This window comes from Nelumbo lutea, chromosome 2 (genome assembly GCF_056320005.1).
Source record: "Nelumbo lutea isolate HS-2025 chromosome 2, American lotus-T2T, whole genome shotgun sequence".
NCBI classification, from domain to species: Eukaryota; Viridiplantae; Streptophyta; class Magnoliopsida; order Proteales; family Nelumbonaceae; genus Nelumbo; species Nelumbo lutea.
The window spans coordinates 83,890,731-83,904,384 of NC_142685.1; the positions used below are offsets into that span (position 1 = coordinate 83,890,731).

The window sequence follows — 13,654 nt, forward strand, 5'->3', positions numbered from 1 at the left end:
AACAGCTCTCAAAGAAACCGGCTACAGGTTCCTCGAGGTGAAATTAGTTTAACGCGTTTTTTGGCATCCGCAAAGTCCAAATAGCGTGATGTCCACGCGTAAACTGAACGCGACCCGGTCTTCTTTTGATTGAGCCTGGAACTGGACCAGTCCAGCTAGGCGAATCACGCGATGGAGTGGCATGAGTACCGAAGCCAAATCCACCCGGCGCATCATGAACTCCTCGCACTAGGTCAACACCACCAGCACAAGGAGTAGGGGACAATTGATGGAGGGTGATTTGACCCGACCTCATAGCACGGGTACACGTGGGTATGACCTAGATCAAGTGATGACTCAGCGTGACAGCACAGCAAGCGCAGCTGCAACCCGGTGGGAAGGGCTAACCGAGTTTAGTCTAGCAACTCGGCAAGTTAGGCTACTCGCCGAGAGTCGCCTGGCTTGCGTCTTCCTCCCAAGGCTAAGGTGCTCCGAGCTACCTCAGAGCTCGGGCCCCCTGACCTTTCCTAATGCTTGAGCTCCTCCCAGTGGATTTTAGGCCATTCTCAAATAGGAACACCCCGATCCGCCTCTAGATACCCCGAGGTAGAGACACCTCAGGCCAGACAGCTCGGTGTAGCTTGCCACAGGCAGCTCGCCACTTGCAAGGGTGCTCGGTATAGGGTAGCCCACGGAAGAGCAATTCAGCACATCATAGGAAGGTCTCCTGTCCGACCACCGTACCTGACAAACCTGGAGACTGCAACCACGCCCCTCGTTAGATAGTGTTGTGCCCGCCACCTTTGGAAGGTGTCTTACATCTGACAGATACGTACTCTGCAACGACGGCCCCGCGTGTGCCACCTCAGCCCTGGCTGTAACAGGTGCAACAGGACAACAATGGCGGTTATACCTACCCTGTCAGAGGCAGGTGGCCTTGATTCGATAGAGTTCTGTTATAAGTAGCCCAATCCTAAAGGACAGAGGTAATTTTTCGAATACTCGCGCTATCTGCACTCTTAGCCTTTTACTCTCTTTGCATCTTTCACAGAGCTCTAACTTAAGCGTCGGAGTGTTAACCGAACAAGCCCCCAGGGATTTCTCATCTTCTCCATCTCAGGTACTATCCAGGAGCCACGCAACTACCAGTTAGGAGTGACCGGATTGCGCACCATCAAATATGTTTCCTATTAAATTTTCTTAGAAAACACACAAAAAAAAAACACTGGAGACAAAAATAAGAAAAAAATATATATTCCTTTTTCATCCCATCCTTTCTTTACAACCAAACAAACCATTAGTATAATTGGTTCGGATAGAAATCGGAACTGGAAATCGAATAAACTACAATAAGATCAAAGGAATGGCCATTCCCTCAAATGGAAGAATGCCATTCCACCAGAAATGGAAATAAAATTCTAATTCCACTCAACCAAACAGTTGGCACCAAAATGGCCCATTCTGATTCTGGTTCCAGACCCCTATTCCCATGAACCAAACAGGCTCTTAAATTCTTGAAAAGTGTTGGTAAGTAACAAGATTATATATGGAACTCGAGTTCTTCACCTTATGGACAAAGACGCAATATAAGACAAAGTAGGAAACTTGGAGATTGTTTGTCGCGGGCCCCACCTTGTTTATTGGGGTGAGGACCAGAAGCTGGATGAACTCATTGTTTACCAGGATTTCTAGTAAATTGTTTCTGAAGAAAAATTAGTTAGGCATGTTTTTCCCGCTAATAATGGCGTTGTCTAAGGCTTGAACCACGAGATCGTACTGGTCAATCGCCGGCCTCAACCCTTGAGGTTCCCATCATTGTGACCAATTAATTTGAAATTGTGAATAGTCTCATCTCATGGTCAATTCTCAAATTCATGTCCCCATCAAATTGAAGGGAACAGTCAATCCAAACCAATGTAAGCAGCCGCCTGGCCCTTGCAATGTGACGACCAAACTATCTTCAACTACTTCATTCTCTTCAAAACAGTATATGCTTACAAAGGTTATTCCGAAGAACTACTACAAATCATCTCATCTCAAACATAATGCTTACAAAGGTTATTCCGAAGAACTACTACAAATCACCTCATCTCAAACATAAGGAGATCCCAACACTGAATTTACAGAATTTCTTCCTTGAATTTGGGTTAAGTATTAGATACAGAGCTTTTGGATTCATTGATTGCCTAAACTAGAAGCAAAAAGACGATACATATATGGATAGCTCCGGAGTATTTATATCATCCAGTAATTTATTGAACGAGTTGCAAATGAAGGGAAGAGAAAAAGGTTTTTCAGAGGTAACTATCACATGGACAGATTCACATTAAGGTTCCATGTCAATTGCAATTTGAAAGAACCGAAACCATGGCTATACCTCAACGTGCCTGGCCACATTGTATCTTGAAGTTCAAATAAGATCGCAAAGGCCTGGTCCCTTGGACAAGTTCTCCAATCATCTTTTCCGCACTCCAGCAAATTGTTGGGTATGTTTGGTATTTCAATGTATAAAATGAGCCGAGTCAAAACTCACAGCATGCCAGAGGGGTTTTGCTGCTCTTCCATTACTGGTTTTGAAAAGGGAAGAAACAACGTTGTAATGAAATCCGATTCACAAAAATTGGAGCCATTAACGCCGTCCATTTGCCCAATGCCGGCTATGGTTACCAGGTCTCACTTGGGGATTCCTATGACCCATTCCCTGCTTAGGGAGATCATGCAACTCCATAACCTGTATTGTCCGTTGCTTCTTTGCTGCATAAAGAAGAAAGACACACTACATCATATTCAGTTCTAGATATTTACTACTAAAACACATGGGAATCGTAGCAGAGAATCCAATGTAAAAGCAGGTAAGGATTTGACAAACCATTCTCAGCTTGTTGGTACCCTTCCTGAAGCTTCCTCTTAGTAGCTTCCAATTTTACTCGGACTGAAAGTTCGTCTGAGCACTTTGACTTCTGATGGTTAAAAAAAGGCCAGGATCAGATGGAGGACAAAGAATGAACTGTAGATCTTCAGTCAACTGTTACTTGCAATACTTACATCTTGTTGACCAGCTGGCAACCTCCTTTGAATTCCAACCAGATCTGGTTTTTGCTGAGACTTTGTTACATTATTGGCTTTGTGCTCTGATCCAAGTTTTGGATGTCTCCCTGGCCCAGAGTTGGGGGGCAAGGGCTTTGTTTGTTTGATTACTGGTTCTGGTTTGCAGACCTGTTGGTCTTTATTCTCCCTAGCTAACATGTTTGCCTCATGGAGAGGCTGCTGCTTCCTCTTAGGGATGATATTGTGATCCAGTGATGTCTTTCTTCCATTCTCACAATTCTTGTCAAGTTCCCCACTGTTTCGAGGATCTACATTAATGTTAACAGACCAAGATAATGAGTTGCCTGGATATTGAATTGAAGAAGAGAAAAGGAAGAAAACTTTCTCAAATTTGACTTACTTCCATCATCATCCATGCCATCAAAAAACTTCATGCCGATGCAGTTAAAAAACAAGAGAAGCAAAGTTCGGTTAGTTCAAAATATAACACATAACTACATCAGTAAGTTTTGATTTTGCTGTTAGAGCAGTTCAAATGAGACTGATTTTAAATTTTTAATTGAATGTCTTCACCCGCCCAAAAAAGAAAAATTATATTAAATCTAAATAGTGTGAAAAGGACAATTATGTCCCTTACAAAAAGAGAAAATACAAATAGAAGCAAGGAAAAAAAAGAGGAATTACAACAAGATAAAATACAAGCAATGTGCAATATAAACTTGGTCCCATACCCCATATCTCTACACCCTCAGTCAAACTGATGCTGGGAAATAAGCATCAGTTTGTCGCAGAGAAATTAATGGTGAGCACATGGTAAAGAAATCTGCCAGTTGAAGACCGGAAGAGACATGAGGAAGGGTAATATGGCCCACGAGCACATGTTAGAGCTCTATTCTTTCATTGAATACCGGGTTGGAGGCAATCTTGATTGCACTGATATTATCAACATAGAGAAGGATGGGAGAATAAGAAGAAAGACTAATGTCATTCAGGAGAGCACGGAGCCACACCAATTCACTACAGGCCAAGGACATTGCTCAGTGCTCCAAGAAGAATGCACCACCCCATAGTAAAGCGTCTAGTGTTAGGGCACCCAGCCCAATCAACATCAACATAGGATTTAAGAAAAGAAGAGGCCATGAGACAGGGTACCCCAAATGTAACAAATAATCCGATGAATTGTTGACATAAGAGGCTTCTGCGAGGTAGAGACAAACTGACTGACAATCTGAACTGCATATGAAATGCCTGGTCGAGTCATTGTATGGGACCATTGACCAAATGCTGGTATGAGGTAGCATCAGCAAGGAGTTCACCATCTCCCTGACCAAAATCTTTCATCTTGAACAAGCAACTTAGAGTTTGTTTCAAGGAAGAAATACCATAAACATCATCTCCAGTAATCAAAATATCATCCACATATACCAACAACAGAGTGATGCCACAGGAAGTAGTTTGCAGAACTCTAAGTAAACCTAACATCAGTAATGATGGACTTAAATTTTTCAAACCAGGCACTAGGCGCTTATTTGAGGCCATACAAAGACTTTCAACCAACAAACCATCTTAGGTATAACATTATACCTAGGAGGTGGCTTTATATAAACTATCTCCTTCAAATCTCCATGCAAGAAGGCATTTTTCACATCCATCTGATAAATAACCCACTTCTTAATAGTAGAGAATAGAGACAGCCAAAACCATATGCATTGTGGTCATTTTTGCTAACACCCCATATCTCTACAAGCAACGTACAATATAATCATGGTTATATCACTCCATATCTCTACATTCACAAGTTAAAAATGTGAGTTGTTATAAAACATCTACCTGAGAAAGCTCTATCCCAGTTGTCTGTGTAGCGAAAAAAGCCCCCTCATCCAATGGAGGGGATGGGAGACCTTCCTCATCAATAGAAGGCTTCACAGAGTCGGGGGAACCTTCTGCACCCATCAATTCACAAGTAATTCAGCTATTGGTCGACAATAGACAGTTTAGAGAAAGCATAGAACACTTCTAGAAATTAACATGAGGAATAAATATCTACCTGCAATAGCATTAGCGTACCTTACCCACTCATCTACCATAACCTTCCACCCACTGCAATTGACAATAAAGAGTTGAACCGTAAGTGGAACCATTTTAATTAACAAACCATAGGTCTGATGATCCATAGTTGCTATTATAGAAAAGAATGACAGAATAAGCACCCTAAACAATTTGTCAATATTCAAAAATAAATAAAAAACAAAATCATATATGCCACTAAATTAGCAAATAAATGAATGACTGAAAAAAGCAAGAGGCCTTGAGCTCCAAGGAATAAAATTTTGGTTTTAAGTAGGTTCAACTTTCAATCTTCTGTGAATGGAAACTGTTACAGAATTGCATTCAAGTTTTGAAATTTTGGCCTAAAAAACAAGAAATGAAATAATATTATTTCTAACAAAATCCCATATCTTTTCCTATTTTCTAACTTATTCTTATCCAATACAGATCCACTTCAAATTTCTTCTCATTTCATGATCTATATCTCTAACGATCCTTCTATTTTGCTTTAACCTCTTACATATAAATTTCCGAACCATTTCGTTCCGATGATTTTCAAAAACAGAACGGAATTCCTAAAGTTTCCTTGGACTTAAAATCTTCATTTATCACTAAAGGTAAGTTGAAGATTTATATCCACAGAATCTTGATACTGAAGTTATAGCATCTATTTAAATGGAATTGGATCATATGTGTATATACAGAGAAGTTGAAGAGTTGGGTGTATCAGTCTACCAGCAAATTTAGTAGAAACAAGAGGCCTATATGTCAAGAAGGCATAGAATGAGCTGGAAGGCAAGGGCTATTTCTGGAACAAACCAAAGCAATGGCAATTTTAGGAACAAACCAAACAAATTATCCATATCAATAAATTTGGAAGTATGATGCACTGCAAATTAGGTGTAATCTATAAGATGGTACTCAGGTACTGCAAGGACAGACATGGGTAACCCACACAAAATTTACACCATAAATTCAAGTGTCTGAAACATGACCCCCCCCCCTTTTGAAGTTTCCAGATAGCATGAAATGCATAAATTATGCCTGAATGGATCCTAAATCTACAAACAATACGCAAGTAAAAAACAGAATTAGAACCACTAGCCAGCATCACTAATTTCATACTCAATTAGAGTCCGTGCAAGATGGCGAATCTTCTTTGATCCATGTTTACGGACATTGTTTACAGCCCTTCCAATCTCTGTTGCCTGAGTAGATGGATCTCAATGAGAGAATTGACCAAGTTGACTAAAAGAAAATAGAAAGCTAAGTCTAGCAAAGAAAATTCTAACTTCTCAACGTTCAAGGAATAAGAAAAGAAAGTTCCATCTTCTCAGACATTCGAATTTCCTTAGACATAATGAACAAGATATCACTAAATTCAATATGAACCTTAAGAGTCTCCACAGAGAGTGCCATCAGTTGAAGCCTCCTTAATGACTCAAAAATTACCCCTTCAGACTGCAAAACCAGCAACCAGAGAAATCTAATCAGAAATAAAAACTCAGAAAAGCTAAAATTTTAGTCTATGAGAAGTTCCAACTCCATGGAGATGCCAAATTCTAACCAAACAACCTATCCCGCAAAAGCAATCAAAGCAGTCCGACCAACAGAGGAAAGCACAGAAAAGCAACAATTAGTTTTTTTTTTCCTGATCATGAAACTTAGGTTAATTTGATCTTCTAACTGAACTAGAGCAGCCAAATGGTAACCATAGAAGTTAAAATCAAGTTACTTGGATCCTCCAGCTGCATTGGAACAGCCAAACTGTAATCAGTCTCCCAACAATCAACAATTAGACCAATTCAATCAGAACTGAAAGGTTTGAAAGAGCTATATGTTATTTAAGTCTTCCAACTAGACTACAAGAACAAATTCTCCAGTCTAGCCAATAGAAAGCAGTAAATATCCCTATAACTGAAAACTCTTCAAACTCAAGTTAAATTTCAGCAAAAACAATCTGGTCAACAACAATGAGACTCCAGAATAATACTCAGAAAGATGTTCTCTACCAACCCTTTCAAGCTATAACCAAGCTGCAATAACAGATAACTAGCTCAGAACAGATTAACAAAGTAACAACAGCAGCAGTAGTGGTGGCAGTGGTTTCAATGAGACAGACCTCATCTTGACTATTTGAAAGAACATCTTTGATCCTTAGAACCTCCTTAACAATCTGACTCTCCTCTTCAATCTCCTCCGTCAGTGCCTCCGTTTCATCATAGCTGTAATTGCTAACTCGGATGGTGTTCATTTGATTGTTATCATTGGAGCTGCTATTAACCTTGCTTTCTTTACCGCTACGACCCACAAAATCACCACCATTCTTACAATCTCCATCCCCTTCCTCCTCGGCTGGTACTTGCAACTCCACACGATTACATCCAAAACACCTGGCCATTCGACAGCAGAAGAGCATCTCTGCAATTCGATCCCTTCTCATTTTGAACTCTTCTGGACAATCTGAAGAAGCGACCGTGATCGCATGCTCAATAACCTCAAAGATATCCGAAGTAGCACCCCGGAAATACTTCCTCCAGTAATCAAGGCCGCCGGATTTCGCATCCATGATGAAAATCGGCGCCGGGAGTCAGATTCCAACAATACAGACTAACCAGTAAGCGGTCTTTATCTTCTTACGACCGAGAGGAAAATGCCCAGAAACAGATGACCGATCTTCGCATGTTTTGATCAAAATAACTAGATATCAGTTACGTTGTCAGCCGTAATCGAACGCACTTTTGTCAGAAAAAGAAAAAAAAAAAATCAAAGAATAAAAATCACTCAACAAAACGACCCAGAACCAAAAAGCAAAAGCTATCGCGGTTTCAATCGAAATTTGAACGGTAATGATCAGAAAACGCAAATGGGTACTCCGACTTCCAACCAAACCGATCTCTATAGCAATCACCAAATCAAGAAACCGCCTCCCAAACCGCTCCCGGATCAGATTACAGCGTAAAAAGCTCTCGTAATCCGACCCAGAAACGGAAGGCCGAGTTCCTCACGATTCCAATCCAGAAAATTCCAAATAGGTATCACTTGTTACCGCTCGCATCAAAACTTGATTCCGGATTTCGATCGGAGAAACCAAAACAGAGAAAGAGACCCACTGAGAATTTAGGCTTCTTCGGAAGGAGAAAATTTTCTAATTTCAGGCAGGAGGGGATGAGAGAAAATGTAGAAAATCTCTCTATTCCGCTCTAATTCCGGAAAAATATAATGAAATTGCTGGGACTTGAAAACGACGCGAATTTTTGTAGAGACGAAAGAGATAAAAGCGGGCTCGTGAAAATCTCTCTTAATATTTCCTTTCGAAGTTTCGATCGTCGCGTCTTTTGACTTGTCCCTAGTTCATGCCCTGATGCCCATGGCCATGGGTCCTGTTGAGGCACAAACACTTGGATTTGGGTTTCGATGATCCGAGACTCAGAAACCAGATCAAACCGGCTTTGTTTCTGCCTTTCTGGTTAAGAACTTAAGATTTTATTTGTTTCATTGAGTGTCTCTGATTATAATTAATAATTTAAGATTTGAGTAATTAATTAAGATTTTAGAGGAATTAAATGTGTTTAATTCCTCAGCCACATTTGAAACCCATTTTTTCAGAAAATGCATGATGTTTGTTACTTTGGTTAGTCATTTTTCTGAAAAATATTTTCTTAAACCCCATTTTAGAAATTAGAAAATGTGTGATATGAGAAAATGTTTTTTTATCATTTTTCCCTTTTTTCTAATAGCAATAGCTGTTGATATGGCATTGAAAAATGCTTATGTGGCAACAATAAAAAAAATAAAAAAAATCCAAAAAATGTTTTTTGAGAAAACAACATGCCTATATAGCATCTCTTTTTCTGAAAGATGCCTCTCAAGAAACTATATTAATTCCAAACACAAGGATTAAAGTATCTTTATTGAGTATTGTATTGGACCATTCGGATACGGATACGGATATGAATACGCTTTGGAAATACATGGATACAGAGATACACCAAAAATGCATATAAATTCCATTAATATATTAATAACATTATATTTAAGATTAATATAGCTATAATTAATTATAAATATATAGAAAATGTATATTCTAAAAATATATGTGAAGAAATATACTACATTTAATACATTGGGATGCATAGAAAGCATAAAATTTTATTAATAATACATCAATCAAGAGTACTATAACATATAATATATAATTTTTTACAAATTAATACATGCATAAAGCTATTATTATGTTATTTCTGCTAAATTTCAAGGCACAAAACATATGCAACTATTGTACATGAATTATTATATTGAGTATTTTTTATTTTTTTTATTTTTAATTTTTAATATTAACCAAAAGTCAACAAAGAATTAATTCTCAAATGTTTACTTAACAATATTGTTTTTGTAAACAATAAACATGTTATTATAAAATGTAATTAAAATATTTTTGCTGTTTAATTAGAGTTACATGAGTTTTTGCCTAGTTGGGGCAAAAATATTTTTACTATTCCCACCTTGTCCTTGTCCCATCCCCATTTAAGATCGGGGAAAACTTACCCCATTCGGGGTGAAGTGGAGCAAGACCCCAATTTTACGGGGAAAATCACCATCCCTACAATTATAATTAATAAAAAATATAATGCTAATAGATCAATGAATGAGATACTTAATCACTTAATAATTTGGTAGAAATTAATATATTATCTAAACTAACATAACTAATTATTTTTAAGTTAATTAAAATATTAAATATTATACACTAAATTAATATAAAGTTTAATTAACCAAGTCTAAGTACATAAAATCTAACTATAATTTGGAAATAATAAATCAAATTAAGTTAATGTGTTATATTAAATTAACATATCTTATATATATATGTTAATACGAAAGGGGTGGTCTCCCCTTTCGCCAAATGGAATACTATAATCTATTTATTTTAACCCGATTTTAATAATTACTGATTATTACAGTAATTTAATAAATATATAATTAGTGAGTATAATTAATAATTACTGTTATTATAAATATTGTTAATAAATAGATATTTACTTTAATTTTACTTTAAATTAAAATTATAAATACTGTTAATTTAATTTAATTTTGGTAATTATTAATTTAATAAATATTGTTAATAAACCCTATTCATAAATTTAATAATTATTTTATATTAAAAATAACTAAATAATATTATTAAAGCTATCATTACTGATTATTTAATAAAATATTATAATTACTTACTATTATTGATAAATGTTGTTAATAATTAAATATTTAATAAATAATGTTAAAAAAAAATCAGCAAAAATAATGTTTGTCTTTTTGCTTATTGAATTTCTTTGGTTTAAATTTTTGGGTTTTGTGCTTTGAAGATTGTTACACAATGTTAGTTAAAAATGTTATTTGCATTTAGCTTAATGAATTGCTTCAAGGTTCTAAATATTGGCATTGGGTAATATACCCTATGTCGGTGCTTTTTTTGTTTTACTTTTTTTTTTTTCAAAATCGGTTCAGAGGGGCTGGTTTAAGGCTTGGCTACCCTTTGAACCAATGGCTGACCTGATACAACCCCTATAGGGGCATATCAGGAAGCCACCGACATCATATATATTGGCCAATACAAGTCGATATGTGTAGATACTTTGAACCTTGCTTTGGTTTACATTTATAGATTTTGTGCTTTGAAGATTGTTACATATTATAAGTTAAAAATATTGCTATTTGATTTTTTTTTTTTAAATTTGATAACTGTTATACCTAAAATTGTCAAATAATTATAAAAATTATCAAATAAAAATTTAAAAAATTACCATTATTAGACATAAATTACCAATATTTACTAAAAATAAATCAAAAGATATTATCACAAATTAGTAGACTTTAGGATGATAATTACTTGAAATTATCAAATAATATAATCCTAAATACATTAAAATAATTTGTGAAAATTTATCATAAATTAGTAGAAATTTCTAAAAATAGCTACTAAAATCCATAAAATTGATAAATTACTATAATTAAACTATCATATAATAAATATAACATTAGTATATATTTACCAAGAAATTGGTATATGATAGAAATTACCAGAAATTAGTAGAAATTATATAATAGAACTAATTTCCACTAATTGACCAATAAGCTATCATATAATAAGTATAAAAAATAAGTATATATTGACCAAGAATTCTCATAAATTAGTATAATAGAAATTACCAGAAATTAGTACAACTTAGCCAAAAAGAATCACTAATTTCCATAAAATATTATATTTACCATGAAATATCATAAATTATTATATAATAGAAATTACCAAAAATTAGAAGAACTTAGGGAAAAACAACCACTAATTTACATAAAATATGATAAAATAGATGAAATTAGTATAACTTTATAAAAATAACCATTAAATTCTAAAAATTAGTAAAACTTAGGATGATAATTACTTCAAATTATCAAATAATATGAACCTTTGTATTAACCTAATTACTTATTTTATAATGTGATTTAATTACATGGGCAAATTTTTTAATCTACCCATACTGTTTAGCTAATTGACAAACTCTACCCATAAACCGTTTAGGTAAGGTCTTAGACCACCTCTGTTGTTTCTGAGTACTAAAAGGAAAACAAAATGTCGAATTTACTCTTTCATTATTTCTCAAATTTTCAAAATAAAACTCAATTTATAAAAAATTTTAGAAATAGAAAGCAGATTGCTACTCCATCTTCGTCTCCGTTTTCGTCTCCACCTCTGCCTCCGTCTCTCCATTTTCCATCGGAAACGCTCACATCTTTCGTTCCCCAACACATTTTAGTCTCCCATTAATTCTCGACTTCAAAGTTCGTAATCAGACCACCACCTGTCCTCAATGTCCGATCTTCTAATATGAAGAACCCAACAATTTATGCAAAAAATGTTTGATGAGATTCAAGAAAGGGCGTCATCGAGGATAATGTCAACTGAAGCGCAAACAGAAAAATTCAAGAATTAAATAAAGGAAACGTGTTGCAAACCTGAGATACCAGCGGTGCACTAGACAAGGGTTAAAGATCATGCCTCCAAAAGCCCTGGCAAGCCCTTGAATACCCACCGAAGCACACTTATTGGAGCCCTTCCCACACCCATCACGGTTAAAATGGCTATGCTCAAGAAGAGAAAAGTGGCCATGAACTCTACAATTCCAGCTCTCCTAAACGACCACGATTTCAACTCCTCGAGCTCAAACCATAGAGCTGGTGGTGGCTCCTTGTAATCTTAGCTCACGAGACTGAGAAAAGTGGCCATGAACGCACAAGAAGAACGCATTGTTGAACTTCAAGATCTTAGCTCACAAGACTGAGATCGAGATGCTCGAAGCCAAATACCAGATTGTAGTCCAACAATTCAGGGAGTTGAAGAGTGAGGTGAAAGATCTTGAGGAAATCTCAAAGCTTCCCGGTACTCGTCTGAGTTGCAGCCTTGCAGAGTTGCAAACAGAGGTCATCATTGGAGGATATCTTCCTCTGTTTTCGTCCTTGTCTTCTCCCTGTTTCACGCCAAATGCAAGGAGCCGGTGAAGGGGCGACGATCCATAAGAACCGCTCGAGGAATGAACTGACTACTGCTTTTCTTGACGCAGTAGACACTCACCCTCTCAAGCTGTAGATCAGAGCCCCCATGGTACCCTCTCGAAGCGTCGATCCCATGTTCGGTGTGGCCACATGAATATCCATGGGAAAGATAGAGCACGAATCAAGCAGCTTGCAGTCCCATCGGTTTCAACCAGCAAACCTAACAACGAGTACGTCAGTCCGGCAGGGCTGCAGCAGCGGTTCCGACGGTGGTGTTGTGTGGGCGATGGAGAAATGGTCGCCGCTTTTGTTGCTGAGACCCATCATTTGTTTGCTGCGACTCTGGCAGGGATCCTGTGTTTACCAGAATCAATCGGAAAGATACTGTTCATTTTCCCTGACCTCGCGACACCCGAACAGCGGCACCGACAATCCTCACCCTTCTGGCCATTCTTTTTCTCTTTTCCCTTTTTCTCTTCCTCTTCCTTCCATCTCTCTTCTTCTTCCCCTCTTTCCTTCTCGCCAACGTCCGTTCTGACATAACTTTCTACCCCTTTTATGCGGTAGGGATCCGCTTTGGTTGCTGCGTCTCCAGCACATGCTCCTGAGGTTCAGATGGCAAGTACAGGCACCCTACGTTTTAGACGAAAAGCACCGGCGTTGAGGTGAAGACAAGTGAGCTGATTATGACAATAAGGGTACTTTAATACAACAACGATACAATAAGGTTACAGTTTGTGAGAGAGGAGCGGAAGGATGCCTACTGGTGGTCTACTGTTTATGGATGAGCTACAATAGGAGAATACGATAAGTTACATACACAATGGGAGGAGCCCCTATTTCGTCGTGTAATAGGAGAAAAACGAAAAAAATTCTTGCATACCTTTAGGGCCTGTTTACTTTTCGTAAGTTACTTATTCGGTAAATGTAATTACGTAGGTAAGTGTTTATTCATATATTTTTTTTTTCAAGTAAATAAGGTAATGTTATTTATTCACCTACGAGATGAGTATCACTTTACTAGATAAGTTAT

General features: G+C 37.0%; 1 protein-coding gene and 1 long non-coding RNA gene across 3 annotated transcripts; both read right to left on the reverse strand.

Annotated features, from left to right (window-relative positions):
* Positions 1-2,098: 2,098 nt before the first annotated feature.
* On the reverse strand, positions 2,099-8,524 carry LOC148871661 (putative mediator of RNA polymerase II transcription subunit 26b). 2 transcript variants are annotated; one of them, XM_088972222.1, is made up of 9 exons: positions 7,199-8,524; positions 6,469-6,537; positions 6,202-6,284; positions 5,075-5,127; positions 4,858-4,970; positions 3,428-3,455; positions 3,025-3,335; positions 2,849-2,939; positions 2,099-2,733 (listed from the first exon to the last, which is right to left on the reverse strand). In XM_088972222.1, the coding sequence occupies exons 1-9, from the start codon at positions 7,643-7,645 to the stop codon at positions 2,609-2,611; spliced, it is 1,320 nt and encodes a 439-aa protein (XP_088828348.1). In that variant the 5' UTR covers positions 7,646-8,524; the 3' UTR covers positions 2,099-2,608. The 2 variants fall into 2 exon arrangements, with proteins under 2 accessions (XP_088828348.1, XP_088828349.1); XM_088972223.1 differs by having other exon boundaries at positions 2,849-2,936; positions 7,199-8,352.
* Positions 8,525-11,692: 3,168 nt separating this feature from the next.
* LOC148871662 (uncharacterized) lies at positions 11,693-13,443 on the reverse strand. The gene is made up of 2 exons (XR_016107728.1): positions 12,085-13,443; positions 11,693-11,951 (listed from the first exon to the last, which is right to left on the reverse strand). It is a non-coding gene; the product is annotated as an uncharacterized LOC148871662 (long non-coding RNA).
* Positions 13,444-13,654: the final 211 nt, after the last annotated feature.

Bases quoted from the DNA above. Each gene is read 5' to 3' on its own strand.
- LOC148871661 (XM_088972222.1), bottom strand. From the start codon at position 7,645: ATGGATGCGAAATCCGGCGGCCTTGATTACTGGAGGAAGTATTTCCGG. The intron at 5,128-6,201 runs GTATGAAATTAG...TGTCAATTGCAG, and splicing joins CTTGCACGGACTCTAATTGA to TGGGTGGAAGGTTATGGTAG. The intron at 2,940-3,024 runs GTAAGTATTGCA...TTTAACCATCAG, and splicing joins TGCCAGCTGGTCAACAAGAT to AAGTCAAAGTGCTCAGACGA.